The sequence below is a fragment of the Colletotrichum higginsianum genome, chromosome 9 (genome assembly GCF_001672515.1).
Source record: "Colletotrichum higginsianum IMI 349063 chromosome 9, whole genome shotgun sequence".
Classification (NCBI taxonomy): domain Eukaryota; kingdom Fungi; phylum Ascomycota; class Sordariomycetes; order Glomerellales; family Glomerellaceae; genus Colletotrichum; species Colletotrichum higginsianum.
The window spans coordinates 120,911-147,051 of record NC_030961.1 but is presented as its reverse complement, the minus strand read 5'-3'; the positions used below and the strand labels follow the sequence as shown (position 1 = coordinate 147,051).

The 26,141-nt window shown below is 54.1% G+C and overlaps 6 protein-coding genes across 6 annotated transcripts; 3 read left to right on the top strand and 3 right to left on the bottom strand.

Moving 5' to 3' along the window:
• Positions 1–483: 483 nt before the first annotated feature.
• CH63R_12315 (uncharacterized protein) lies at positions 484–1,880 on the bottom strand (the record flags this gene model as incomplete). Its single annotated transcript, XM_018307289.1, has 3 exons — positions 484–1,057; positions 1,163–1,562; positions 1,625–1,880. The coding sequence occupies 3 exons, from the start codon at positions 1,878–1,880 to the stop codon at positions 484–486; spliced, it is 1,230 nt and encodes a 409-aa protein (XP_018151706.1).
• A 442-nt stretch (positions 1,881–2,322) lies between these two features.
• On the top strand, positions 2,323–3,439 carry CH63R_12314 (Alcohol dehydrogenase; the record flags this gene model as incomplete). The annotated part of the gene is made up of 2 exons (XM_018307288.1): positions 2,323–2,484; positions 2,543–3,439. The coding sequence occupies 2 exons, from the start codon at positions 2,323–2,325 to the stop codon at positions 3,437–3,439; spliced, it is 1,059 nt and encodes a 352-aa protein (XP_018151705.1).
• Positions 3,440–6,041: 2,602 nt separating this feature from the next.
• On the top strand, positions 6,042–7,226 carry CH63R_12313 (CAS1 protein; the record flags this gene model as incomplete). The annotated part of the gene is made up of 2 exons (XM_018307287.1): positions 6,042–6,525; positions 6,577–7,226. 2 exons carry the CDS (start codon positions 6,042–6,044, stop codon positions 7,224–7,226), a joined length of 1,134 nt encoding a protein of 377 aa, XP_018151704.1.
• Positions 7,227–7,854: 628 nt separating this feature from the next.
• On the bottom strand, positions 7,855–9,175 carry CH63R_12312 (Mitochondrial inner membrane protein 1; the record flags this gene model as incomplete). Its single annotated transcript, XM_018307286.1, has 3 exons — positions 7,855–8,427; positions 8,490–8,756; positions 8,822–9,175. 3 exons carry the CDS (start codon positions 9,173–9,175, stop codon positions 7,855–7,857), a joined length of 1,194 nt encoding a protein of 397 aa, XP_018151703.1.
• Positions 9,176–10,826: 1,651 nt separating this feature from the next.
• On the top strand, positions 10,827–20,566 carry CH63R_12311 (Vacuolar protein sorting-associated protein vps13; the record flags this gene model as incomplete). Its single annotated transcript, XM_018307285.1, has 2 exons — positions 10,827–17,350; positions 17,410–20,566. The coding sequence occupies 2 exons, from the start codon at positions 10,827–10,829 to the stop codon at positions 20,564–20,566; spliced, it is 9,681 nt and encodes a 3,226-aa protein (XP_018151702.1).
• A 2,473-nt stretch (positions 20,567–23,039) lies between these two features.
• Positions 23,040–24,206, bottom strand: CH63R_12310 (uncharacterized protein; the record flags this gene model as incomplete). Its single annotated transcript, XM_018307284.1, has 1 exon — positions 23,040–24,206. One exon carries the CDS (start codon positions 24,204–24,206, stop codon positions 23,040–23,042), a length of 1,167 nt encoding a protein of 388 aa, XP_018151701.1.
• Between the last annotated feature and the right edge of the window lie 1,935 nt (positions 24,207–26,141).

Here is a 26,141-nt window from a genome sequence, read left to right as displayed (position 1 = left end):
GGAAGTTGGAATAGAAGGGCTCTTTACAGATAAGATAGCAGTTCAATATCAGACTCTGAGGGTGAAAAGCATAGCGACAGTAACGAGGAACACATTATTGATAGTCTTGAGTGCGGCTTTACTTCTGTTGTAGTAACGTTATAAGAGCGTTCCTACACTGGGAGTGCCTTAACCGGTACCCAAAAATGGACATTGGTACATACAGATAGCTGGTGTATTAAAATACTCCAAGATCGAACGGCATTTATCATTATGTATGAAATTACCTCGTTTTACATATGAGACACTGATGTCGAGGCCCAACCAACCAACCTTTGCGAACAGCTTCAGTCAAACCAACGAACCAAGTATTGCGATGCTTCTGGATCAACAAACCAACTTGGAGAACAGAGTTGGGCTGGTTGTTCTGAATATTGCGCAAGCAAATTGGTTGTAGTACAGCAGTGAAGCCAACGTGTTTGAGTGAGAGGATGACAAGGACCGTTACCCATGTACAGGTTTCCAGCATTGTCCTGCTACTATGTTCCTGAACGGCTCCATCAAGGCCTGGTCCAAAACCAAGCCGTCATCGGTGACCATAAACGGCCTGACCAATCCTCGAGACCGAAGGGCTATCACTGCGGCTTTGAGTCTTCCTGCGAACCAGGCTTTTGTTTCGGATCCGTAGTCAGCGGACATAGCGCCGAGCATGAGCTGACAGGACGTCATGTCCATGTAGGAACACTGGATTATTTTCCGTGTATCCAGTGCCGCTCGTAGATTGCTGGCAAGGAGTGTGAGATTCTCAGGGGATGAAGAGGGCCATGAGAAATGAAGGAGTATTTGGACGGAGAGTGCTGCTGCTTTGACTTCTGGGCAACTGTTGGATTGGAGAGCCTTTGACTCAATGTACAATTCTTGTACACCCTTTGAGATCTCTCCCAGCAGAGACTCGGATCCCGTTGGATCTTCGTGGTAGGCTTTCATTGTTTTCCGTAGCGCTACAAGCTTGTCGATCACATCTGCTATATGTGTCAAGACTTGGCTGTTGCGAGTGCCCAGAGCGTCAACGATCGTCCTGTGATACATGCGCGGACAATTCAAGGCAGAATTGATCGAGTCGCTACTTTGGTTAGCTAAACTCGGTGTCGAAGTCATCAAGACAGTCATGCGCCATACTCACCAGGCCATAAGACCGAAGAACCATGACGGCTCCTGAGCAATGCCCCGGGACCGCCTCTCACGGATCATTTGCGCCACGCCACTGACATGAACGTTCCAGCCAATGTCATTCTGCGCCAGTCGCTCCCCAAATGCCATAGTCAGCGCCGCACCCAACCCCCCATCAGTGAAACCCCTACCGGTCCCTATGCGCTCGATCATGGAACTGACGGCCCGGTGCAAGTGGATGCCGGAGTCCCGCCTCCAGATAGGCTCTGGCGACCAGTGACCTATGCCTACAGACAGTGTCGCGTTGAGGAAGGCTGGGTCTGAGATGAGCAGACCTAGCCAGGCCGCTTCTTCGTTTGTATCAACGTGATTGACGTCGCTATTTAGAAACAGGAGCGACCAGAGCCGGGAGACTGGCGTTGGCTTAGCAATGTTCTTGGCAAATTTGTGGTACCGCGGGAGTCCCCTGGCCTACAAGTTGAAACAGTGAAGCGTGTGCTTGAACGTGATAGCCGGTTGGCCAGGCCCTGCAGCTCGAAGGATTCCCGCTTCTCGAGTGTTGCGACCGCTTGTCTCGACTCATTTTCCTCTTCTGATGTTGTCGTCCTCGTCAATTTCAGCTCCCGCCGCTTGGCAAAATTGATGCGTGTGATATGGCCTCGCATCTTCTTAGCCAAGTCCCGCGAGAGAGCCGGCGATCCGGTCGTATTCAGAAAGGTCAATGTCGCCATTCCGTTTGCTTCGATCTCAATGCCTACTTCAGGAAAATGATATAACAAACATCGCAGTGAACAAATGTAGTGATTAATATTTGAAGCCGGATGAAGTCCACGATGACAAATCAATCTTGAGAAGCGGACCGTTATCGATGCGCATCGGCTTGTTGCCGGATTAGGAAAATGAGATTTAGATGTTGTTGACCTAATGTGGTCCATCAGAAAGTAGCGTCATGTTGGCGAGTTGAGCATGCACTCGTTCCTAGGCCAGCCACTTTTTACGAGGAATACTGATCTCAAACTCATTGGTAGAAGTCTGAAGTCGTCAACTATTTAATGTCAGAGACAATCCCAGAATGTGAACTGCAAAACAACACCGCAGCAGCAGCACCTTTGGCTTAAGCAGCAATCCCTCCTCGTCTTCACAAACCGTTTCCCCAGCTTTACCCCGAACTCAATGGCTAGACAATGGATTCTGGCCCGCCAGGAGGGCTTCGAAGCCTCACTTGAGTTCAAGGAAAACGTCTCCGTCCCAGCACCTAACGAGCTCGGCCGTAACAAAGTGCTTGTCAAGATCAAGGCGGCCAGTCTCAATTTCCGCGATCTTTCAATCCCGAAGGTGCGCCTCCGGGTCCAGCTATGCATCTGTGGCAGTGTGCTAACAAATCCCATCTAAGGGCGCCCATGGACCAATCAACATTCCTCTAATCCCCGGCTGCGATGGCGCAGGCGTTGTTGAGGCGGTGGGACTCGATGTCGAAGAGTTTGTGCCTGGTGACCGAGTGGTTATGTATTCGGCGCCTGAACTTGCCAACACCAGAGGCGATGATGCGCAGGCAACGCTCGCTGACACTCCTTCAATGTTGGGTCATGGCAGTCCTGGAACGCTGACAACCATTGGCGTGTTTTCGGAAAAGGCACTCGTCCATGCCCCCAAGTCCCTCGACTGGTTGCCAGCAGGTTCATTGTCTTGCAACTGGCCCACGGCTTGGAATGCTCTATACGGTTTGAAGGACAGAGAAGCCGGACCGGGCAAGTGGGTTCTTGTTCAGGGTACAGGCGGACTCAGCGTCGCTATCCTGCAGGTCGCCGTCGCTGCCGGGGCGACTGTCGTTGCGACCACTTCGACCGAGGACAAGGCTGCCCGGCTGTGTGAGCTGGGAGCATCCCGAACCGTGAACTACCGTACGAGTGCAGACACGTGGGGAACAGAAGCTCGAGCTCTCACACCCGAGGGACGCGGTTTCGACATCGTTATCGACGTTGGAGGCGACGAGACACTCGGACAGTCACTAAAGGCCACCCGGCCGGAGGGAGTACTGTACGTGTTGGGGCGTGTTGGGGGTGACGCTGAGCCAGTGTCTCTGTTTGGATGCCTCATGGCCACGTGCATGGTGCGCGGAATTCTCTACGGCAGCCGAAACCAGTTCAAAGAAGTGGTTAAATTTATCGACGAAAAAGGCATTGTGCCGGCCGGGGACGACGTCGTTTTTGAACTGGCCAATGCGAAAAATGCGTACAAAAGGTTGAGCGAAAAGAAGCACTTTGCTAAAGTCTTGATCAAGATAGACTAGGGGGGGGGGGGGGGGGGGGGGGGGGGGGCTTACCTATTGACACGTGTCAAGCAATCACATGAGCGGCTTTGATAGAGATGAAATTGTAATAGGTTCAAGACCCCTGATCAGTGAGAAAAGTACACAAGTGGCTAGGAGATGATGAGCACACACACGCAAATATACACACACACGGGTATCGATATTTCAACTGATTTGTCTAGCAACAACTCCAAAGCCATTTCCAGCTTCACACTTCTACCGCTGCTTCTGTTGCAGCAGATCCTAGCCTTAATCGTTCATTCATTTAGACCTCCAAATAATACCGCTCGCGCCGTGTTTTCGCGGTGGTCTCTGCTGTTTCTGCAGTGTCTCTTCCTTTCGTCGCGTTGTGGTTGACATCTCGATGGTTGATTCGCTGACTGAATTGGACGCCTGGGCGTTGAAAAGGGGCATACAGTTCGACGATGATCTCCGTCATTCTCGGCAGAGCCGTCGCAACCATCACATCGTTGATGCTCTTGACATGGATCAAAGGAGATCGTGGGCGGTATTTTGGGTCTCTGCAGGCAGCGCAGTCATAAAGTTTCTGGCCATTAAAAATACCATCATTTGCGTATGCCCCCCCAGTCTTCTACGATCACCTGCTTTGTTTTCATGGACTCTCAATGTATAGAGGGTTCATCCGCCCACGAGTGGCTTAGGTGCCGTTATCACTGCGCACCTTACTAGTAACTAAAAAGACAAACGAGTAGATAGTTAGGACATCTTGGATCGGCTTCTTTTTGTTTATCCATTGCTCCTTTGCCCTTAAATATTAGCCCCGTGGTTCTTCAGACCTTTTTTGAAAGCCTTGAGAGCACGATGACTACTAAGACGGCGTTGCTGGTGATTCTAAACCAAAACATTGCCTAGCTGCTCCAAACGACCAGAAAGCGTCACAGAACCTGCAAACGCGGCCTCGATGACGTCCTCAGTATTTCACCACTCGCCTTCGGTATTCAAGCCATGAATTCCTGTCGTCTAGAGTCACCTCTTCTATCAAACGACTTAACGAGTGTTGGTCTTCGTGTCTCGGGCTTCGGGTCTCTATGCCGTCTGATGTCTAATACCACTCTCCAAACAAGATCCAGTATTCTGTTACCCCAAGGTTCCGTGCAACAACCTCGTGGAAACGTCGGGGTCAGATAGGGTCTAGTGTTCAAACAATCACGACGATGGATGTTTCCAAAACTTCGCCGTCGGAGAGCCGAGTCCCCCTTCACTTGCTGGCTGTATGGTAGATGTACCTCTTCGAGCTGTACATAAGGTGATTTGCATCCTGTTGGTGACGAGCCATTGGTTTTCAGCATCCTGCGAGGGCCGCCAGTCACCCGTGGGGAAAAGAGACGCATCGGCCCGCACATTTAACTGCCCGTCTGTGCCATGAAGCCTCGGCGGCCAGCAGAAGCAGGAGCAGACCTTTCATTGGATTGTCTAAGCGTCACAAGGTTGTCTCGGAATACGCGCCGTCTGAAGTCCTGGGGAGTCAAAGAGGCTCACCGCCGCGAGACAACCGGACCATGTGGCAAGGCGACGACGGCGATTCCAGGCTGCACTCACTAATTCCTTGTCCCCCTCCTCTGCACAAAATATCTCATTCAGTCCATCAACCGAGAACCTGAAACGCCATTGCAGATCCGTCTTCGTCTGAACTTCTAGCGCACATCTTCCCACCCTGGTTATCCCAGCAGCACGACGGGGTGATTGCCCTATCGTGCTATGTCTTTGCGATCAGCTTTGACCAAGTCTGCTTAAAACGATGTGTACAGCGAGCGGGACACCCCCACGGAGAGTGTTTCCCCCCCATTAGACATATCTTGATCTTCGGCGCGGCCAGCCAGTACACGCGTACGCCAGCCTCCCTAAGCATCTCCACCCATGCTATGACATCTCTTGCCCTGTACTTAGATGACTGCCGGAGCCGAAGAGAAGACCTGGTTAGGGACTCTCGTGTTTTTGGTCAGATTCCATCGGAAGGTTGAAACAAGGGCAGAAAGAGCCTCCTATTTTGGATGTCAACTTGGGATGAGACACTCCCAGCCGCCGCCGCACACATACAGTTCCAGGCGCAGACACAAAGTTTCCGGTTCCTGAAGGCTGTTGTTCGCCTTACTGGGCCGCTCTGCGGCTTACACACATTGACCTCCACGAATCCCATCACGCTTCCCTTCGCGTCAAAACAAGCCCTACCCTGGAAACAACTCCTGTCAAATGGGTGCATAGCTAAAGAGGAAAGAAGGAGGAAACAATGCAAGTATCTGTGAAGTTAATAGGCTTGCTTTCTGGCAAAACGTAGGCTTCCCTGCGGTTTTCTCCTTTGGGTTGTGGCCCAAACTCCCATTTTCCGTTCGGCATCCTCGTTAAATAACCCCCTCCAGCCGCTCTGTCCCTTCCCTGGAAGGCTATTTTGCTTTCTCGCTTCTTTTCTATCAACAGTGCTGGACACGTTCTTTCGCTTCATTCCGAATCGTGATCTGACTTGCCTTGGGCGTTGTCTTTCGGTCTATTGTCCCCTCTCCCACTCAACACCACACTCATGTCTTCGTCCATGAGAGCTGTAATTTTCTCGGCCTTGTTGGCGATGGCCCAGGGCCAAGGTGTCATCATCGCGGCCCAAGGCCCTGCTGGCCCAGCCAGTCCCGGGTTGCTGGGTAAGTTTGTCCGCAAAGAAGACAGCTTTCAAGACGAGAGCACAACTCATGCCTCATCCGTAGTGGACCAAAACAAGGTCGATGCGAATATCATCAACAAGCAGGAAATCGTCGCCAACGTCGTTAACGAGTGTGGCCGAACGATTCTTCAAGGCAACATCGACATTGGCGAGGAGACCGAGAACCAACTTGGCAACAGGACTGTCACCCAGGTCACATCAGGAGCCAACGTCGATGTGACTATAGCTCAGGTCAGCGCCGACGGCGCTGGTCCCTACAGCTGCGATCTCGACTTGACGAGCAACTCCAACGGCGCAGCAGGCCAGACCAAGCTGACTGTCCAGGAATTCGAACCACAAAATGGCCAGATCAGGCTCACCGTCACGATGCCTGCCGACATGGCTTGCGTGGGGGGTAGGTGGAAGTCATCTTCGCCTTCGTATCACGGCTAACAATGACCGATAGCCTCCACCGGAGACGTCTGCACCGTCCGCTGCTTCAACGATAACGCAAAGGGTCCCTTTGGCGGCTGCTTCGCCGTTCAGCAGACCGACATAACGCCCAAACAGAACACCCCCGACAACATCCCGACCGCCGCAAAGCTCGAGGGCGTTCTATCTCAGGTCCAACAAGACATTGTCGACTTCCCAGCCGCCGTCAAGTCGAACCAGGAGGCCGCGACCCAGGGCGAGCAGGGCCTCACTGCTGTCAAGGAGCTTCTTCCCAACGCCAACATGCAGGCCGCTGGGTCCGCCGCTGCCGCCATCAGCGCTGGTACCAACCCTCCCGCCGCCGAGGCCCCGAACACAGGCACCCCTAACACCGCCACTCCCAACACTGGCACTCCTAATACCCCCCCTCCTAACAACCCCGCTCCTAACACTCCGCCTCCTAACGTCGGCAAAGCGAAAGGAAAGGGGGGTCGCGCAAAGGGCAAGGGCAAGGGCCTCGCGGGCTTGGCTGCCCTGTTTGGCGGCGGCGGTGCTGTCGGAGGCGGTCAACGCCAACGTCAGCAGCAGCAGCAGCAGCAGCAGCAGGGAAACAATAAGCGGACTCCCGAGGACCTGCTGAGCTCGCGTTTTGCTAGAAGAGACATCTTTGGCCGCAACGACTAAGGGCAGGCTTGTAGAGAACTGGGATCCCTGGCTTTAGAGATATTAGCGCCGTCTCTCTCCGAGCACTTCGAGTTGCTCCAACAACAGAGGATAGAGCATCTGGTTAGTGAACCACACACTGGCTGTATGAACTATCTGGGAGAACGAACCGTGGCGGTCTGATGCCGGTATTTTTCAGAGAAGTGTTCATGGTTTATCTTCTTTTTCTCTTTCTCGTCGAATTACGGCTTTGTGTTAGGAAGCGGAGACTACCAGAAGTAACATTGGGTGGATTGAAGTCGTCAGCCGTGCTTCGTTGCGATGCTGACAAGTTGGCCAGCATGGTAGTCGGATGAGCTTCAGAGATGATGTTTTTAAAATAGCTGGAGACGCAGCAGCCTCAACAAGAAAATATGTCTTGATTAATGCTATAATCCACAGGCACAGGCACAACCACTCAATTCCATGAGATATGACGCAGGCGGTGAAGCTATAACCGTAGGAAGTTTGACTTGCTTGGATATTCTCCTGAATACAACAACCTTGAACGCCCCCAATGTGACTTGCCATGACCTTACCCCGCGCAGAGATGACTGGAAAGGAAACATCCTCGAAGCACCATGAATATATATGTACGTGACAAGCCCAATCACTCCTTCTTTTCCTTGTCGCCCTTGCTCTCGTCCTTGGACTCGGACTCGTCTTTCTTGTTCTCATCACCCTCCTTGTTGTCTTTTCCCTTGGACTCGCCCTTCTTGGCAGTCTTCTTCTCCTCAGCCTTGCGCTTCTTCTCCTCGGCTTTCTTCCCCTTCTCTTCCTCCTCCTTCTCCTTTCTCAGGCGCTTCTTCTCTTCCTCTTCGAGCTTCCCCCAGTCTCGAGACTCGTCGCTCTTGCCCTTGTGCATGCTCTCAGCCAGACCTTGGCCAATGTGTGGCTGCGCATTGCCAACCTTGGTACGGCCAACCAAGCTGACGAAAATAGAGACGCCGACGATGGCAGTCAAGACGAAGCGGTAGACTCCGTACCATTGAGGGGTCCAGCCCTTGTTCTTGGCACGAACGTCTGCGAGATAAAGGAAGGTAAAGGCAGCAAATTGCGAGGTAAGTGCATATTCAATCGGCATGAGAAGCGAAGGCCAAGCGATCATGGGGGCGAGAACACCCATCCCGTAGCGGAAGGGGGTGCGGCGAGGATGCGGTGTCTTCTCGGCGTACTCCATACCCTATATTATAGACCGTCAGTGATGCGATTCAGCCAGAGACAATGGAGGATTAAGGAACTCACCCAGTGGACAGCTCCGAGGAAGGAAATGATGATTGCTCCGTATCCAAGCTGGATGGGCTCGAGCAGATTCAGCCAGTATTGAGCCGACTCGTGGTTCATGAAGACATTGTTTGCAAAGGTCGACGACGAAGGCCATTCGACATTGAGGTCCCAGGTGAGGTAGACTGTGCTCAGTGAGGTCGCAAGGTAGGGAAGGGTGCCGGCGAGACCGAGTGCGTAGGGTTCCCTTGGAACCTCGCTGAGGTTGAATGTGTCCCTAACAATGTTCTGTCGGCACATGATTAGCCATTCGTTGCGTGTACCGGCGGCAGACGGTGGGTAGGTGCCCTTACCACTTCCTTCTTCAGGCCACCCGAGAGGTTCTCGTCGTTCTGGGGGTTTGCCGGCGCAGGCTCCCAGAATTTCCTCGTAGACGACTCGGCGGAAACCTCCTCGGGACGCGGCTCCAGCTTCTTCTTGGCTATTTCTTTCTCGGCCTTCTTGTCAATTTTGTCGTAGGGGGAGTTTGTGTATCGTGCCTGGAGAGCCATAGGCGTCAGACGCCCTTGGATAGCTAGCGATGTTCGCTTTGGACTCTGCAAGGCAGCATATGGAGTTTTCGTCGAGAAGGATGTAGTCTTGGGAGCTGCGGGAACTGCGGGCAAGCGAGGAGCCAAGCGCATGAGTTGTCGTGAGGAGCGAAGCATCGTGAAGCAATGGCAGTGGTCTGTCGGAGGGATTGGCGTAGTGGAGTTGGCTCTGGCGTACTCAATGGGGATTTTTGGCGGCAGTTGCTACACTCGAGTGTATGTAAGAGGCATGCGGCAGTCAGGAAATAATAGCGGACTTGGTCTTTGGGCTGTTCTCCGAATGCTTGGAGTTGTGGTGTTGATTCTGCAGCTGTGAGACAAGGGCCAAGTGCGCAGAGGTCTGGGGTATACATACCTACGTTGGTGATGTGAGAGGAGCCTGATTGTCTCAAGTTGATGTCAGGGAGAGGAACCTAAGCAGTGGGGGAGAGGAGTTTACCAAGGCAGGGCACGCAGCACGCATCACGCAGCCTTCCCCGTCCATATCGGCCGTCTCATCCAATTTCGTAGAGGCACTTGGAAAGCCAAGGACCATCGAGAGGAGCTGGAGCTTCAGCTGCCGGCCAGTGACGTAATGTGGGACCCTCTCCATCATCTTCCATGTCCATTCGCCTAGCCCAGGCGGTCCCGGATTGGACGGATAATCGGCACGGCGGGGTGGCGCTAAGGGACTGAGGCCCAAGCTTCTTCCATGATGCCAACGATGTGGGAAGAGCGTTGGAGGCATGAATGCATGGTGGACAAGCAGCTTTGAGTACCTGTACTGTTTGTGTTCAGAAGAGAACAGGAGAAAAACAAAACACGTTCATCTGAATACAGTTCATTAATCTGCCAGCACTAGAATCCCAAAGACATAGCTTGCTAAGGTCATATTGCAAATGGGAGTTGTGGGAAAAGAAGAGCAGACCAGGACACATGCAAATGTCAGACTTTGGGATTCTGGTGAGGTAATGCGATACGTACATTCCAATCTCACAGCACCTATCAGGCCATGACGAGGTAGACCCACCCCCTTCCGTGGCTTGACACCACTGGCAGCCACAACCACAGCCCAAGCCAAGCTGTCGACCTGTTTTTGGCACACACGACAGCAACAGCGACAGCAGCGACAGCTGCGGGGGGAAGAATGGAGCATCAGGCAGCGTCATCATGCACAAATCCGTCCCCTACAGTACTCGCACTCCCCCCATCTACCCGTCCAGTACGGATACACACACCACCACAGAGTTCCAGACCAACAATCCTCCTACCTGATTCCCCGAACACCAAACCCTGGCGAACCCCAGCAACAAAACCACAAGCATCGACTGCCTGACTGAGCGAGCGAGCGAGAGCGTGCACTCTGTCAACCTCGACATAGCAGCCGCGGGAACTTAGGTCAACTTTCCAACATTCGACAACGACTCGGCATTTCGACGGCCCACCTACGAACACCACCTGCGAATATCTACTATATACGCCGTCTTGCCACTCTCGAGACCAAACACGAGACACCCGTCGTCGCCTTTCAACCTCCCCTCCCCCCGTCACGGATCCATCGCACATCGCCGACTCTCGTAGCCTCCCGCCTCGATCTCGACCACATCCCGCGCCCCCTTGATGACGGAAGCGCCCGTTCCCCAACGACCTCCTACCTTCGCGCTCGACTCGTGATCGAGCTTTCTGACGCCTCAGATTCTCTCCCCCGCCCATGCTTCAGACCGCCGCGACACGATAGATTCTTCATACTGAGTCTCCCTTGCCAGGGTAACGGCGCAATACACACAAAATGTTGGAGGGACTCGTCGCCGGCCTGCTCAACAGGTTTCTGGGCATGTACGTCAAGAATTTCGACCCAGCACAGCTCAAGGTGGGAATCTGGTCGGGCGATGTCAAGCTCCGGAACCTCGAGCTCCGCCGGGAAGCCCTCGACCAGCTCAAGCTGCCCATCAACGTCATGGAAGGCCACCTGGGCGAGCTCACCATCATCATTCCCTGGTCCAACTTGCGTGGCGCCCCTGTCAAGGTCTTCATCGAGGATGTTTTCCTCTTGGCCTCGCCTAGGGAGGAAGCTGCCTACGATGAAGAAGAGGAGGATCGGAGGAAACAACGCATCAAGATGGAGAAGCTCGACTCGGCCGAGCTGCTCAAGGAGAGGTCTCAAGAGGGTATGAGCCAGGAAGAACAGCAGAAGAGCCAGAGCTTCACCCAGAGTCTGGTCACCAAGATCGTCGACAACCTGCAGGTCACAGTCAAGAACATCCACGTCAGATACGAGGACGCTATCTCCGCCCCCGGTCACCCCTTTGCCCTCGGCGTCACCCTCCAAGAGTTCAGCGCAATCAGTACCGACGGCCAGTGGAAGCCCACGTTCATCCAGGACTCGGCAAAGAGCACCCACAAGCTCGCCACCCTTGGCGCCCTTGCTGTCTACTGGAACACGGATACCGAGCTGCTGGGCCCCGGACGAGAGGTCGACACGGACGAGAAGCCTCCCATGCCCCATGCCGAGATGGTGGACAGATTCAAGAGGTTGATCGGCTCAACTCAAGACACGGAGCTCAACCACCAATACATCCTGCGCCCCGTCAACGGAAAGGCAAAGATTGTCCTCGACAAGACCGGGGACGTCCGTGTTCCCAAAGCCAAGGCAAGCTTGCTGTTCGAAGAGATCGGCCTGGTCATCGATGACGACCAATATCGCGATGGCCTAATGATGGTTGATCTTTTCCACTACTTCATCCGTCACCAAGAATATAAAAAGTTCCAGCCCAAGGGAGTCACGCCCAAAGAAGACCCCAGGGCTTGGCTCAAATTCGCCGGTGACGCAGTGCTCAGCAAGATTCACGACAGAAACCGAAGATGGTCCTGGGACTATTTTCGGGAGCGACGTGACGACCGCAAACGCTACATTGAGCTCTTCAAGAAGCGAAAGCAGCAGCAGCAACTCAACGCTCAAGAAAATGAAGACTTGAATAAGCTTGAGTTCAAGCTCGACTACGAGGATCTGCGCTTCTGGCGGTCGCTGGCCCGCAACCAGCTGAAGAAGGAGAACGCCGCGGCATTAAAGAACCAGCCACCTAAGCAGCAGCAGCAAGGCTGGCTGGCATGGGCTTGGGGCGGTGGCCAGAAGCATCAAGAACAGCATGCCCAAGACGACGAGAATACGCAGATCACCGAGGAGCAGCGCAAAGAGCTGTATGACGCCATCGAGTTTGACGAGAAGACCGCCCTGGCCGAATCAGTCGACATTCCCCGTGACTCCGTCAAGATGCAGGTCGAAGCGTGGCTGAGCACCGGAAGCTTCACGTTAAAAAAGAGCCACAACGGCAAGCGAAGCGACCTTCTCAGTCTTCACTTTGACGTCTTCAAAGCCAAGGTCCTACAGCGTCCCGATTCCTTCCTCGCCGATCTCAGCCTCGGCGGTCTCCGTGTCAACGATGGAACAACGCCCGACACCCTTTTCCCCGAAATTGTCAGGGTTAAAGATGCGCCTGAGATCCACGACCAGAAGCGTCTCACCATCGAGGAACTTGAAGAGAATGACGACGAGCCATTTTTCCGCTTCGAGGTTGAGCAGAATCCCATTGACCGCGAAGGAGACATTGCCCTCAGCGGATCCCTCAAGCCGCTGGAGATTGTGTGGAACCCGAACTTCGTGGTGGGCGTTGCAGACTTCTTCCGGCCACCGGAACGACACATGGAATCCATCACAGCCTTGATGGAAACGGCTGGGGCTACCGTCGAGACCTTCAGAGAGCAGACACGCGCCGGCCTCGAGTTCGCACTCGAGGAGCACAAAACCATCAACGCTCAGCTTGACTTGCAGGCTCCGCTCATCATCGTGCCAGTCAGCATTTCCGTCAAGGACTCGACTTGCCTGATTCTGGATGCCGGCCACATCAGCGTCAATAGCGAGCTGGTCGATAACGACACCATGAAGCAGATCCAGTCCAAGCAACGGCAATCGTATACCGATGAGGATTTCAAGCGTCTCGAGTCTGTCATGTACGACAAGTTCTTGGTGAAGCTCTCTTCGACCCAGGTGCTGATAGGCCCATCCATCGACGTGACGAAAGCTCAACTTTCAAAGAAGGATGACACGCAACATCTCCACGTGGTAGAAGAGATCAACGTCGACTTCGTCGTCGAAACGTCCATCTTGCCCAAGGCACCGAATCTGACAAAGCTAAAGGTCTCCGGCCACCTCCCCATGCTCCATGCTACCGTCTCGGATTCGAAGTATAAGAGCTTGATGCGAATCATCGACGTAGCCATCCCCAAGTTTGGCCAGGATCAACCACAAGAACAGATCAATGACTCCCAGCGACAGGCAGTGGCAACTCGTCCGCGTGGCTTGAGCACCGCCTCGAGCAGGTCGCGGTCACGCAAGGAGCCCAGCCGTCGTAGATCATCACAATTCCCCTTCATGCAGTCGCAGACCGCCATCGTCATTGACGAAGATGACGAGGACGACGAGTTCGAGGACGCCGACGGCGGTAGGGACAACAAAGACCAGCTTAAGCTGCAGCAGCGTTCTTTTGAGCTCAAGTTCAAGGTGGACACTCTCAAGGGGTCCCTGTACCGGAGCGACCCGGACAGGAAAAAGCCTGATCAATTGCTCGTTGAATTGGTGGCGGAAAAGTTCGACCTTCTTTTCTATCTGCGCCCGTACGACATGAATGCCGAGGTCTCGCTGGGCTCCGTTACCATGGACGACTTCGTCGACAACCCATCAGCCGACTTCAAGTCCATCGTGTCGTCCGGCGATGTCGAGGATCGTGAGCAGAATCGCAGCCTTGTCAGTGTCAAGTTTACCCGTGTCAACCGCTTGTCGCCAGAGTTCATGCCCGTGTACGAAGGCGTGGAGACAAATGTCACTGCTGCTATCTCCACAATCAACCTCATTGTGACGAGAAAGACGCTTCTCACCCTTCTGGATTTCATCCTGGCAACTTTTACTGGCAACAATAACGATGCCTCGAGGCCACAGGGGCAAAGGGCCATCTCGGACTCGGACTCGGAGGACGACGACGAGTTCGAGATAGCAGTCGACGCCCCGCCAGAAGACACTCCAGCCAATGCCGGGTCCATCAGAGTCAAGGTAGACTTGAAAAGTATCCGGATGATTCTCAATAACGACGGGATCCGTTTGGCTACATTGTCATTCAACCATGCTGATGTCGGAGTCTTCCTTTTGGGCAAGACAATGCGAGTCAACGCCAAGCTGGGTAATCTCAACCTGGTCGACGACATCAACCAGGGTGTCTCGGAGGATTCCAATTTGAGGCAACTCATTTCCATCCAAGGTGACGAACTCGCCGACTTTCGGTATGAGACGTTCGATGCTACCAACAAGAAGGCATATCCTGGATACGACTCTTCCATTTACCTTAGGGCTGGCTCCGTTAAGCTTAACTTCCTCGAGGAGCCTTTCCGAAAGATTATCCAGTTCCTTGTCAAGTTCGGCAAGATGCAGGCCATATACAACGCTGCTCGCCAAGCAGCTGCCTCGCAAGCCAACCAAATCCAACAGAGCACGAGCAAACTCAAGTATGATGTCGTAGTCAAGACGCCAATCGTTGTTTTCCCCAGGGTGATCGCCCAGGGACAGCCCAAGCGGGATGTCATTACTGCTTACTTGGGAGAAATCTACGCCCAGAACAAGTTCGCTCCGTTAGACGATTCCGAGAACTCTCAGATAGCGACGAAGATTTCTGCAGGAATCCGCAACATCCGCCTGACGTCCGACTTCGAATATCATGGCGACCTTTCCGAGGAGTTGGAGCTCATCGACAAGGTAGACCTGGGCTTCAACGTCACGTATGCCGAGCACCAGAATGGCACGAAGCGCCCTGAGCTTGAGATTGAAGGCAGCATGTCCGACTTCAACCTGCGACTCACCCAGTTTCAACTCAGATTTCTGATGGAGATCTCCAAGGCTGTGCCCGCTGCATTCGCGGCCGACTCGGAGGACCAAGATCAGGACGCCGAACGGGAAGTCGACAAAGATACGCTGCAAAGGGCCAAGTCAATGCCCACCGACAACAACAGTCTGGGCGACAATGATGCAGCAGTTGATCTTGGACCTGAGCTATCACCAAAGGACCAAACATGGACGAAGCTTGACCTTGTCTTCCAGGTTAACATCATTGGGATGGAGCTCTTGCTGGCTCCCGAGGAGAAGCCCGTTGGCAAGCTCGAGAATGCTAGCTTGTCCCGGTTCTCTTTGGACGGCACCAAGCTGAAAACACGCATGCTCAACGATGGGTCTCTCGAGGGCGAGTTCCTGATCCACTCGTTTACCATTTACGACAGCCGCTCTCGCGACGCAAACAAGTTCCGGCGGATCATGACGTCCTCCAACAAGGAGGTCCAGCAGCTGATGGCCAGCATCACAATGTCCGGAGGCCAGGAGAGGAGCCTCATTGCCATCGTCACCGTCGACAGCCCGCGCATCATCTTCGCGCTCGACTACTTGTTCGCTATCCAAAATTTCGTCATGGTTGGGTTACAGCCCCAGGATCCCTCGCCAGGAGATGAGGAGTCGCTGCTGGAGACGCCGGAGGAATCGGATGTGGATGCGGATTCTATGCAGGTCACCTGGTCCAACAAAGCCAAGTCCCAGAAGAGCAGTATCACCAAGGAGACCGAAGGGCAACAGGGTGACACCGACGATAAGCCCCAGAGCACCATGAGCATTTCGTATAGGGTTAATATCGTGGATGCGCAGGTCATTTTGATCGCGAACCCCCTCAGCACCAGCTCTGAGGCCATCGTGCTCGGCACGAAGCAGGTCTTGCTCTCCCAACAGCACGCACTCACCTTTCAAGTATCTGAGATTGGCATGTTCCTCTGCCGCATGGATCGGTTCGAAGACTCACGCCTCCGCATCATCGACGACTTTTCCGTCCAGATGTCGATGGACAGCTCGAAGCCCAATATGACGAGCATCCATGCAGACATCGAGCCCTTGATACTGCGACTTTCTCTTCGGGACATCCTCCTTGCTCTGCAAATCGCCAGCAAGGCTACGGAGCTGTCAGACCAACAACAAAAGGAGCAGGATAACAAGAAGTCGGCCTCTGCCGCAGACGAAAGAGCCAAGCAACTGCGTCAATCTGGTCTCAAGCAGCGAACTGCCAGCGGCAAGGGACCATCGACCATGGCGAACAAGACGGTCATGTCCAAGACTGCTAGGGTGTCAGCATCTCAGGCGAAACAAGATCTAGAAGAGCAGCATGGCACGGCGGTCCAGGTTCAGCCAAAACGTCGCGAGGAACTCTCGGCCACCATTGAAGGCATCCGTGTGGTTCTTATTGGCGATGTACACGAGCTTCCCATTCTCGATCTGGGCATCAAGAGCTTTACCGCCACGGCGGAGGATTGGTCCTCCAACCTCAAGGCCGAGACAGCCATCGACCTCTACACCAACGTCTACAACTTCTCCAAGTCAGCCTGGGAGCCCCTGCTCGAGCCCTGGCAGGTCGGCTTCGGGATTGCGCGGGAGCAGCAGTCGGGTCTATTATCCATCGATGTCGCCTCAAAAAAGATTTTCGATGTCACGATCACGACGGCCACCATCGCGCTGGCGTCCAAGTCTTTCGCCTTCCTCAGCAAAGACGAGGATGTTCTTGGCAAACCGCGCGGTGTTGATGCCCCCTACCGCATCCGGAACTACACCGGGTTCGATGTTGTGGTGCAGTCCAAGAGCACGACGACAGACGACAACATGACGGCCCGTCTCGAAGAGGGAGAAGAAGCTCCCTGGAGCTTCGAGCCGTGGGAGAAGATGCGGGAGAACCTTTCCACTGAAGGTAGCAGCGGCAGTGTGAGCATCCATCTGGAGGGCAGCGGGTTTGATGCCGTGAAAAATGTCAGGCTGAACCGCGAGGGCGAGGCGATCTATAGCCTGAAGCCCAAGACCGATAACATTCTGCATCGGTTGCTTGTGGAGGTCACCATGGGCAAGGATAACGTCAAATATGTCACGTTCCGGTCGCCTCTCGTGGTGGACAACCTGACCCAGATTCCCGTCGAGCTCGGCGTCTACGATGCTCAGGAGGGCCACCTGCTCAAGATCGAGAAGATTGCCCCCGGAGAAAGCCGACCTGCTCCGGTGGGTGCTGTGTTTTTGAAGTCCCTCCTGGTGCGGCCCGACTCGGGCTTCGGGTATGCGTGGTCTTCGGAGAGTCTGTGGTGGAGGGATCTTCTGAAGCGACCTACACGCACGATGGTCTGCAAGGGAGAAAACGGTGATCCGTTCTACTTCCAGCTCAACGCAACGTTTGACAGGTCGAACCCATTGACCAAGTAAGTGTTTGCGCTTTGTTTCCTCGGCATGGTACGAAATGTACTGACCACCTCTCCAGAAACTACCCTTACATGCGTATCAAGCTGTCGCCGCCGGTGATCCTTGAGAACCTGCTTCCTTACGACTTCAAGTACCGCATCTACGACAAGAACACGAAGAAGGACTGGGCCAACTTCCTCCGCAAGGGTGGTCTTAGTCCAGTTCACGTCGTGGAGCTGTCTCACCTGCTTCTCCTCAGTGTCGACATGCAGGACACCGTCTTCAAGCCGAGCGACTTTGCCATTATCAACTCTGGATCGTCAGATGACTTCAAGAAGGAGGACCGACTCCTCTGCAAAGATGCAGACGGTCTGCAGCTCAATCTCAAGCTTCACTACCACAAGGTCCCGGATGGCGGAGGGGCCTTCCGGGTGACGGTCTACAGCCCCTACATCATCTTGAACAAAACCGGCCTCGACCTTCAGATGAGAGCCAAAGGCTTCCTGCAGGGCGCGCGGCCTGCAGCTGGCCAGTCAACTCTGTCCAACAGGTCGAGGTCCGACAGGGACCGCCCCAAGGCAACGCCGTTCATGTTCTCCTACGGCAACGACGATCACAGAAACAGAGCACTGCTGCAGATTGCCGACTCTGAATGGAGCAAACCGCAAAGCTTTGACGCTATCGGTAGCACGGCAGAGGTGGTGCTGCCGTCGCCTTCCAGGAACACCGAGGTGCACATCGGCATCACGACCGAGGCTGGAGAGGGCAAGTACAAGATGACCAAGGTCGTCACTCTGGCGCCGAGGTTCGTCCTGGAAAACAAGCTTGGGGAAGAGATCAACGTCCGAGAGTCCAGCTCGTCGGGCTTCATGACGCTGAAGCCGGGCGCGCATCAGCCACTTCACTTCATGCAAAAGACGGCCGTAAAGCAGCTCTCGCTTTGCCATCCTGGAATGAACAACCAGTGGACTTCTCCCTTCAACATATCGGACATTGGCACGACTCACGTCAAGATTGCCAAGGCGGGTCAACGCCAACGGCTGATTCGCGTCGAGACTCTGATGGAGGGCGCAACGATTTTCCTGCATCTTAGCCTGGAGACCAAGAACTGGCCGTATCAGATGAGGAACGAGAGTGACACAGAATTCACCTTCTACCAGGCCAATCCCAGCCTGGATGACGATGGAGTCGAGGACAGATCCGGCTGGCGACCCATCAAGTACAGGCTGCCGGCGAGAAGCATCATGCCCTATGCCTGGGACTTCCCCGCCGCCAAGTTCCGCGAGATCATCATCAACGCCCATGGCAAGGAGCGACATGTCAAACTTGCCGAGATTGGAAACCAGATTCCGATGAAGTTTGCCACCACCTCCGGCCAACAGAAGATCATCGACATCAACGTTGCCGCCGACGGCCCCACGCAGACTCTGATCCTATCCAACTTCCGTCAGTCCAAGAGTCTGTATCGGCAGAAGTCCAAGTCTGGATCCCGTACAAGCACCGACGGCTTCGAAGTCAAGGACCAGGAGACGACTGCGACCTTCCGGGCGCAGCTGAAGCTCTCGGGCATCGGAGTCTCTCTCATCAACTCCCAGCTCAAGGAACTGGCCTACGTCACCTTCAGGGACGTCTCGCTCCGGTACCACGACTCTCCTCTGCAACAGACCATTAGCTTCTCGGTCAAGTGGATCCAAATCGACAACCAGCTGTACGGTGGTCTTTTCCCGATGATCTTGTACCCCAGCGTGGTCCCGAAGAGGGCCCAGGAGGTCGACGCACACCCTTCGATCCACGCCATGGTCACCCGGGTGAAGGACGACTCGTACGGCGTGCTCTACATCAAGTACGCCACGCTCTTGATGCAGCAAATGACAATCGAGTTGGACGAGGATTTTGTCTACGCCGTCTTGGACTTTTCCAACATCCCTGGAGCCGCCTGGTCCGACACCAACGAAGAAGGCAAGCTGTGCGACGAAGAGCTGGACATTCCCGAGCCGCAGCAGCAGCAGTCGGGTCAGGACATCTACTTTGAGTTGCTCAACATCCAGCCCATGCAACTAGATCTATCCTTCATGCGCACGGAACGAGTCAATGCCGAGGACAAGACATCGTCGCGAAACCCTCTCATGTTCTTCCTCAACGTCATGACGATGGCCATCGGCAACGTCAACGATGCGCCCATCCGTCTCAACGCCCTCATGCTAGACAACGTCCGCGTGTCCGTGCCCGCCTTGACACAGAACATTTCGAGCCATTACAGTCAGGAAGTCCTATACCAGATCCACAAGATCCTCGGCTCTGCCGACTTCCTTGGCAACCCGGTTGGTCTCTTCAACAACATCAGCTCTGGCCTTACAGACGTGTTCTATGAACCCTATCAAGGGTTGATTCTCTCGGACAAGCCCGAAGACTTTGGACTCGGTGTCGCCAAGGGAGCTGCCTCGCTTGTCAAGAAGTCCGTCTACGGGTTTTCCGATTCCTTCTCCAAGTTCACCGGCAGCTTGTCCAAGGGTCTCGCAGCTGCAACTCTTGACAAGCAGTTCCAGGATCGTCGGCGCATCACGCGTGCGCGCAACAGGCCCAAGCACGCTCTCTACGGAGTCACTACCGGTGCCAACTCGCTCTTCACGAGCGCCGCATCTGGCGTGGGTGGACTCGTACGCAAGCCGCTCGAAGGCGCCGAGCAAGAGGGCGCCCTGGGATTCTTCAAGGGCATCGGCAAGGGCGTCGTAGGATTTGCAACGAAGCCCGCCATCGGTGTTCTGGACATGGCTTCCAACGTTTCCGAAGGCATCCGAAACACAACGACCGTTTTTGACGGCTCAGAGCTTGACCGCGTCCGACCGGCTCGGTTCGTGCCTTCGGACGGGATTGTGCGGCCCTACAACGCTCGGGAAGCGCTCGGGCAGTCTTGGTTGAAGCAAGTTGATAATGGCAAGTACTTCAACGAGGACTATATTGCTCACCTCGAACTACCACGCGAAGATATGGTGGTAATGGTCACGTACGCTCGCATCCTTCTCATTCGCAGCCGGCGCTTGACCTCCGAGTGGGATGTCCCCCTAAAGGATGTGCAAACCATTGCAAAGGAGCGGACAGGCCTGAGCCTGACTCTGAGAGGTGGCACCAATGGGCCATTCATTCCTGTTGGCGATGAAAGCGGCCGCGGTTTCTTGTACAAGATGGTGGCTGTCGCCGTAGAGGAATTCAACAGGCGATTCAGAGGAATGGAGTGAGAGTTACGGTACGGGGTGAAGTTTGGCTGATGGTTGGAGGTTGTGGGCCACACAGGGCTGGCGGTTTGGTTTGGTGACGCCGAGGATGATTCGTTTTTAGTTTTTTTTTTTCTTCCCTAGTTCTCTTCCTCGTTGAGACCTCGAAGCATAGCCTCGCGGTTCCGTAGCAAGTATACTACTTTAGTCGACGTCTAAGAAATCAAGACGACTTTCTTTCTTCTTAACCTCAGCCTCAATGGTTCTGTCATTACACTTACCAGCAACTTCTTCTCATCGTGTATCTTCTATCATTGCGACGACGGAATTAGATAGGCACCTAAGCTGAAGTCACCGGTCCTATCACTGCAAGTTGGAACATAAACAGTGGTTTTTTTTTTAAAGGAATGTGAATGTATTAAGTCAAAGCACCCACTTTTGGGCCACCCCCACATATGGGCCACCCAAAAATGAGGGTATTCCCATCGACACCAGTATGTTCAATTAACTATTGACTGCACCTAGATGCCACCACAATACAGCTTTCAGCCTCACTAGGTAAATCAGCCTCGCTGGACTCATCTGTGATATCCTCTTTATCGCCAGCCTCAACCTGAGCCTTCTGGATGTCTTTGATGTTGGCGAACTTAGTGTTTGGGTTGATCTGAACTGCCTTCCTTTTCCTTACTGCAGTGTTGGTAACTTGGGCCTGCAGAAGCTCCAGCTTATGCTGGGCAGTGGCCAGCTCATAGGCCTGCTCGCTGAAGCCTTTTTTCACCTTCATGAAAAGGAGGCGTTGGGTATGCGCATCATTATCCAACTCTGTGAATAGCTTCAGTTGGCCAGACAGATCCTTCATCTTCCTTGGCGTCGACCATGCCACTGCAGACGACGCAGATGCCCATCCTTCAGCTTCCTTGCCCCTAGACTGCCCTTTGCTGACCTGATCTGACGATGCTGATGGCTTTGGTGTTGTTGGGAGTAGGAGGGAGCTCATCAGAGGCTTCGCCATAGAGACAGGCCATAACCCTGTCCATTTCCAACCACTTCTGATGTTCTGCATCGTCATACCTGCAAGGGCAGCCTTATAATAACAGCCTAGGAAGTTCCTCTTGCCTACAATAGTAGAGTCATTCCATAGACTAAGGTATCCAAGCTCCTTCCTATAGGCTGCCTTAAGAGGGCTGAAGACTGCTTGATCAAGTGGCTGGAGGACATGGGAGGTGTGTGGCGGTAAGAACAATAGATGGATGTTGTTTATATAGCACAACCACATAAAGTCAGTCGTTGTGTGGCTCCCATGCCCATCCAGGATCAATAGTCTAGCCTCCTCCTTATCCCCCTTGCCCTGAGGGACAGTCTGAGGGATAAACACCTTCTGCAGCCATTCAACTGCAGTAGCATCTGTTGTCCAGCCATTTTCAGTTGCTGTGAATTGCCAGCCTTCATAAGGGCTAAGATCTAGAGGAAACCACTGCTGCTGGACTGTCTTACCCTTATCTATAATAAGGGGATGAAGTCTGTGGCCTAGGGCAGAGATGCATTCAATAATAGACACCCATGCCCTTGATCCAGGCTGTTTCTTGCGGATAGACTTCGCCTCAGACATCCCCAGCACCAGCCCATTAGATCCCTGGCCCTCAAGGATACCAGTCTCATCCATGTTATATCTGTTGGCTGGTTTGATGCTGATGATCTCTGGTATGGCGAGATGCTTGAACCAGTCCCTGATGACCTCAGTAGATGCCCCATTAACACGTCTTGAATCAATAGGGCAACTTCTCTTGACCTTGACTGATGGATTCCTCCTTATAAAGGCCTGGACCCAGCCTCTCCCTATAGGTTGGGTATCCCCTATGGCATGAAGGATTCTTTCTGCAAAATGCTTCACTTGTTGATGGGTTGGAGGAAGCCCAAGGGCATGCTGGATTCGCACCCATTCAGCCAACTTGGCCTCCTGGCTCACTGTGAGCCTCTGCAGGTCAGAAAATGCTGCTGCCCTTGCCTGGGTGCCTTGAAGACGATGCTGAAGGGTAGACCTTGGCACACCATACTGCTGGGCAGCCTTCCTGACACTCTGACCGTTCGAAATGGCCTCAAGCGCTTGATTGACTTCATTTTCTGTATACTGGCTCATAATGCCTAGAATAAGGTGCCCTAAAAAGATGAGGCCATTTGCATAAGGTTGGAAAAAGATGTGATAGTTTGAAGTTGGAGGAGGATGAAGGAGGAGGTTGGTGATGAGGCATTTTTGGGTGGCCCATATGTGGGGGTGGCCCAAAAGTGGGTGCTTTGACTTATCTTGAAGAATGATGAAACGAAACTGAACGCCTTAGTGAAAAATGCCGCATAAAAACAATCGCCATAATGCTATGATTTGATCTAACTCCACCATGCAATGCAATCCGGTCCATATTCTATCCTTGCAAGCCACCAAACCTCCCGTCCAGCCATGCGTGTACTCGGCCAGGTGTGCATCTAGTCTCGCCTTACTGCTCTAGTTGGAAGGGCAGTGGCCGAGGGTGCAGGCGTCTTGCTTGCAGCAACCACGGAAACCGTTGGAGCACGTTTGGAAGAAACCGGTGCCGGGGGCGCAGACGGTAGGGTCGGCGTTACCGTTGCCGCTGCCGTTGCCATTGTTGTTGTTGTTGTTGCTGTCGTCGCACTTGGCCTCCGGGGTGGGGGTTGGCGTGGTCTTGGGGGCGGTCTTGGCCACAGTCTGGAAGGTCTTGACATCCGGGCAGTAGCCGACGGTGCAGGCGTCCTGCTTACAGCAACCGCGGAAGCCGTTGGAGCACGACTGGAAGAAGCCGGTGCCGGGGGCGCAGACGGTCGGATCAGCGGCGGCGGCGCGCTTCTCGGCGGCGGCGGTCTTGACATCGGGGCAGTATCCGAGAGAGCAGGCGTCGGACTTGCAGCAGCCGCGGAAGCCGTTGGAGCACGACTGGAAGAAGCCGGTGCCAGGAACACACACTGTAGGGTCCTGGCGCTTCTCGGAAGTGGGAGGGCAGTAACCAAGAGAGCAGGCGTCGGACTTGCAGCATCCACGGAAGCCGTTGGAGCAGGACTGGAAGAAGCCGGTGCCAGGAGCGCAGACGGTCGGGTCCTGGCTCTTGACAGCCCCAGTGTTGACGGTCTCGGTGTTGACGGTCTTGGTGTTGTCGATCTTGACGTCGGAGCAGTAACCGAGAGAGCAGGCATCAGACTTGCAGCATCCACGGAAACCGTTGGAGCAAGACTGGAAGAAGCCGGTGCCAGGAGCGCAGACAGTGGGATCTTGACGCTTCTCAGAGGCGGAGGGGCAGTGGCCAATAGAGCAGGCGTCTTCCTTGCAGCAACCACGGAAGCCGTTGGCACAAGACTGGAAGAAGCCGGCGCCCGGGGCGCAGACAGTCGGGTCGGTGGGTTGCCAGTGAGCCGAGTGGCCGGTAGTGACGGGAGCGGTCTCGGCCGGCTTGTTGTCGGAGGCGCCGGTCACATCCGGGCAGTAGCCGATGGTGCAAGCGTCGACCTTGCAGCAACCACGGAAGCCGTTGGAGCAAGACTGGAAGAAGCCGGTCCCAGGCGCGCAGACGGTGTTGTCGCGCTTCGACCCGAGAGAGGGGGCAGCCGCAGTGAGAGTGGCGGTGGCGGCAAGCAGAGTGAAGATGATGGAAGAATGCATTGTGAGTTTTGGGTTGTTGAGATGGAGAATAAGAAAACCAAGCGAAAAAAGGTCGATCGATGAGTGGGAATGTTTGAAGCGAAGATGTGTTTTTGCGTGTGTTTGTTTTCGTCTGAACGATTGTCCCAAGGAAAGAGAAACCGACAAAGGAAATAAGGAAATAACAAAGGGAAAAAAGAGAAAAGGAAACGGGTTGAGTTGTTGATGAGTTGACTGAGTATCTGATGATGATGATGAGAAGGAGATAGGACCATCTTAGGGGAGGAGACGAGGGTGATTTATAGACGTCAAGCTACGAAGACAAGATGGAGCATCCGCAGACTCGGAGACTACTTTCGGTGCTACCCTCATCCATCTGCAGTCAAACATGTTGTTTGCGAAGGATCTAGATGCAGGCTGCAGCTAAACCGATACAGTTCGGCGTTGTGGTTGGCGGTGGCCGTGGTGTCGTCCTTTCCAATCCGAATATGGTGTAAGTCGACGAGCAACTGACAGTCTGTTTGCTGCGCAACCGCACAGCCTACCGCCGACTGCGCAGCCGATAGACCATGGAGAACCTTGCGATGTACCTGGATAGGCTATTGGACAGGCCTTCCAACCCGCATGACATCCATTCCCAAGACTCCCCTCCTCCTCTTCCCCAGAGTCGGATCCTTCCGAACGCCTGGCGTTGAACACGCAGTGGACTCAAGGCACAGTCAGCCCTGTAGTGAGGCAAGTGTGCGTCGCTGGGCTGAGCTGCAACAGCCTGTCTCTCAGCGCTCTGGGGCTGAGGTGGATGTGGGAAGGCCGGGTTGGGTTGGCAACATGCTAACCAGGCCGTATCGGGAAAAGAGGAAGCTCGGGACGTTGGCTGAGAGGTTCCGCAGGCGGCGGCGCAGTCGGTCTGTCAGACGCCAACGGGCTTGGATCGGTTCAACTCGGACTCACTCTCTAGGCCATGAATGTGGCTGGCCCTTTTTGAAATTGTGCTGACGGCCCACGTTGTGCGCTAGCATGCGGTGAGCAGGTGAGGAAAGGGTGGTAAGGTAAGCTTATTCTTGGCTCAAAGGATCTTGAGGGGTGTCATGCACATTCAGATGGCGCTCAGGGGGGGGGACCGAGATGCGTAGTCAAAGCCATCCCTCGTGATGATGTAAAAAAAACGCAGCTTTGCGTGGTGGAGGCTCATTTGACAGCGTCTGTTGATGACGGCGCAGCCGATTGGCATCAGTCACATCTCAGCTGCGCCAGGAGGATCATCATACTTTTTTACCCCAGGTCGCCTTCTAGACCAAGCAGTGGCCGTGTATACATAAATCAGAGAGTTTCGATCTCCCGGCTGCTAGGCCGAGTAAGCTGTATCATCTGCCTCGATCTATAGGTGTAACTAGGAGGGAAGAGAGAGTCAGCTCCGACGTGTTGCAGCAGCGGCGCGGAATGGGCTTTTCTGACGCTGTTGCCAGTGGGTCAAGGCCCGATAACGGCCGATGGGGGTAGCCGTGAGAGAGACAAGCGAGAGCTTGCTCACACTGATAAGTAGGTAAGGTAGGTCATTGATGGGACACAGCCTTGGATACGAAGGTAATGAGGGGTTAATGGGGCATGAATTCTCCGACGGTTCGCAGATGTGGGAGCTGCATCCGTTGAAAGTCTCCGGATTTCCCCTCTTGGCTCCGCCAGCGCTTCGCCGTGATGACTTGTCCGAAGCACGGAGGATGGCTGATATGGGGACCTGCAATTCACCAGAAGACCTGTTTGGATCTTGGGCTCTGACAATTGGCTTCTGGTACCTGACTGCCGTACTTCTTCTTCTTTTTGTTGGGGCATGCCGAAATGGAGTTTTTTGCTTGACTCAATCACAGCCCCATCCCTCCCCGTCACCGGATCTTAGTCCATGAAAGTCCATGGAGATTTTACTCGATCATCTGATATCCATCACTGAGATACGTGGAC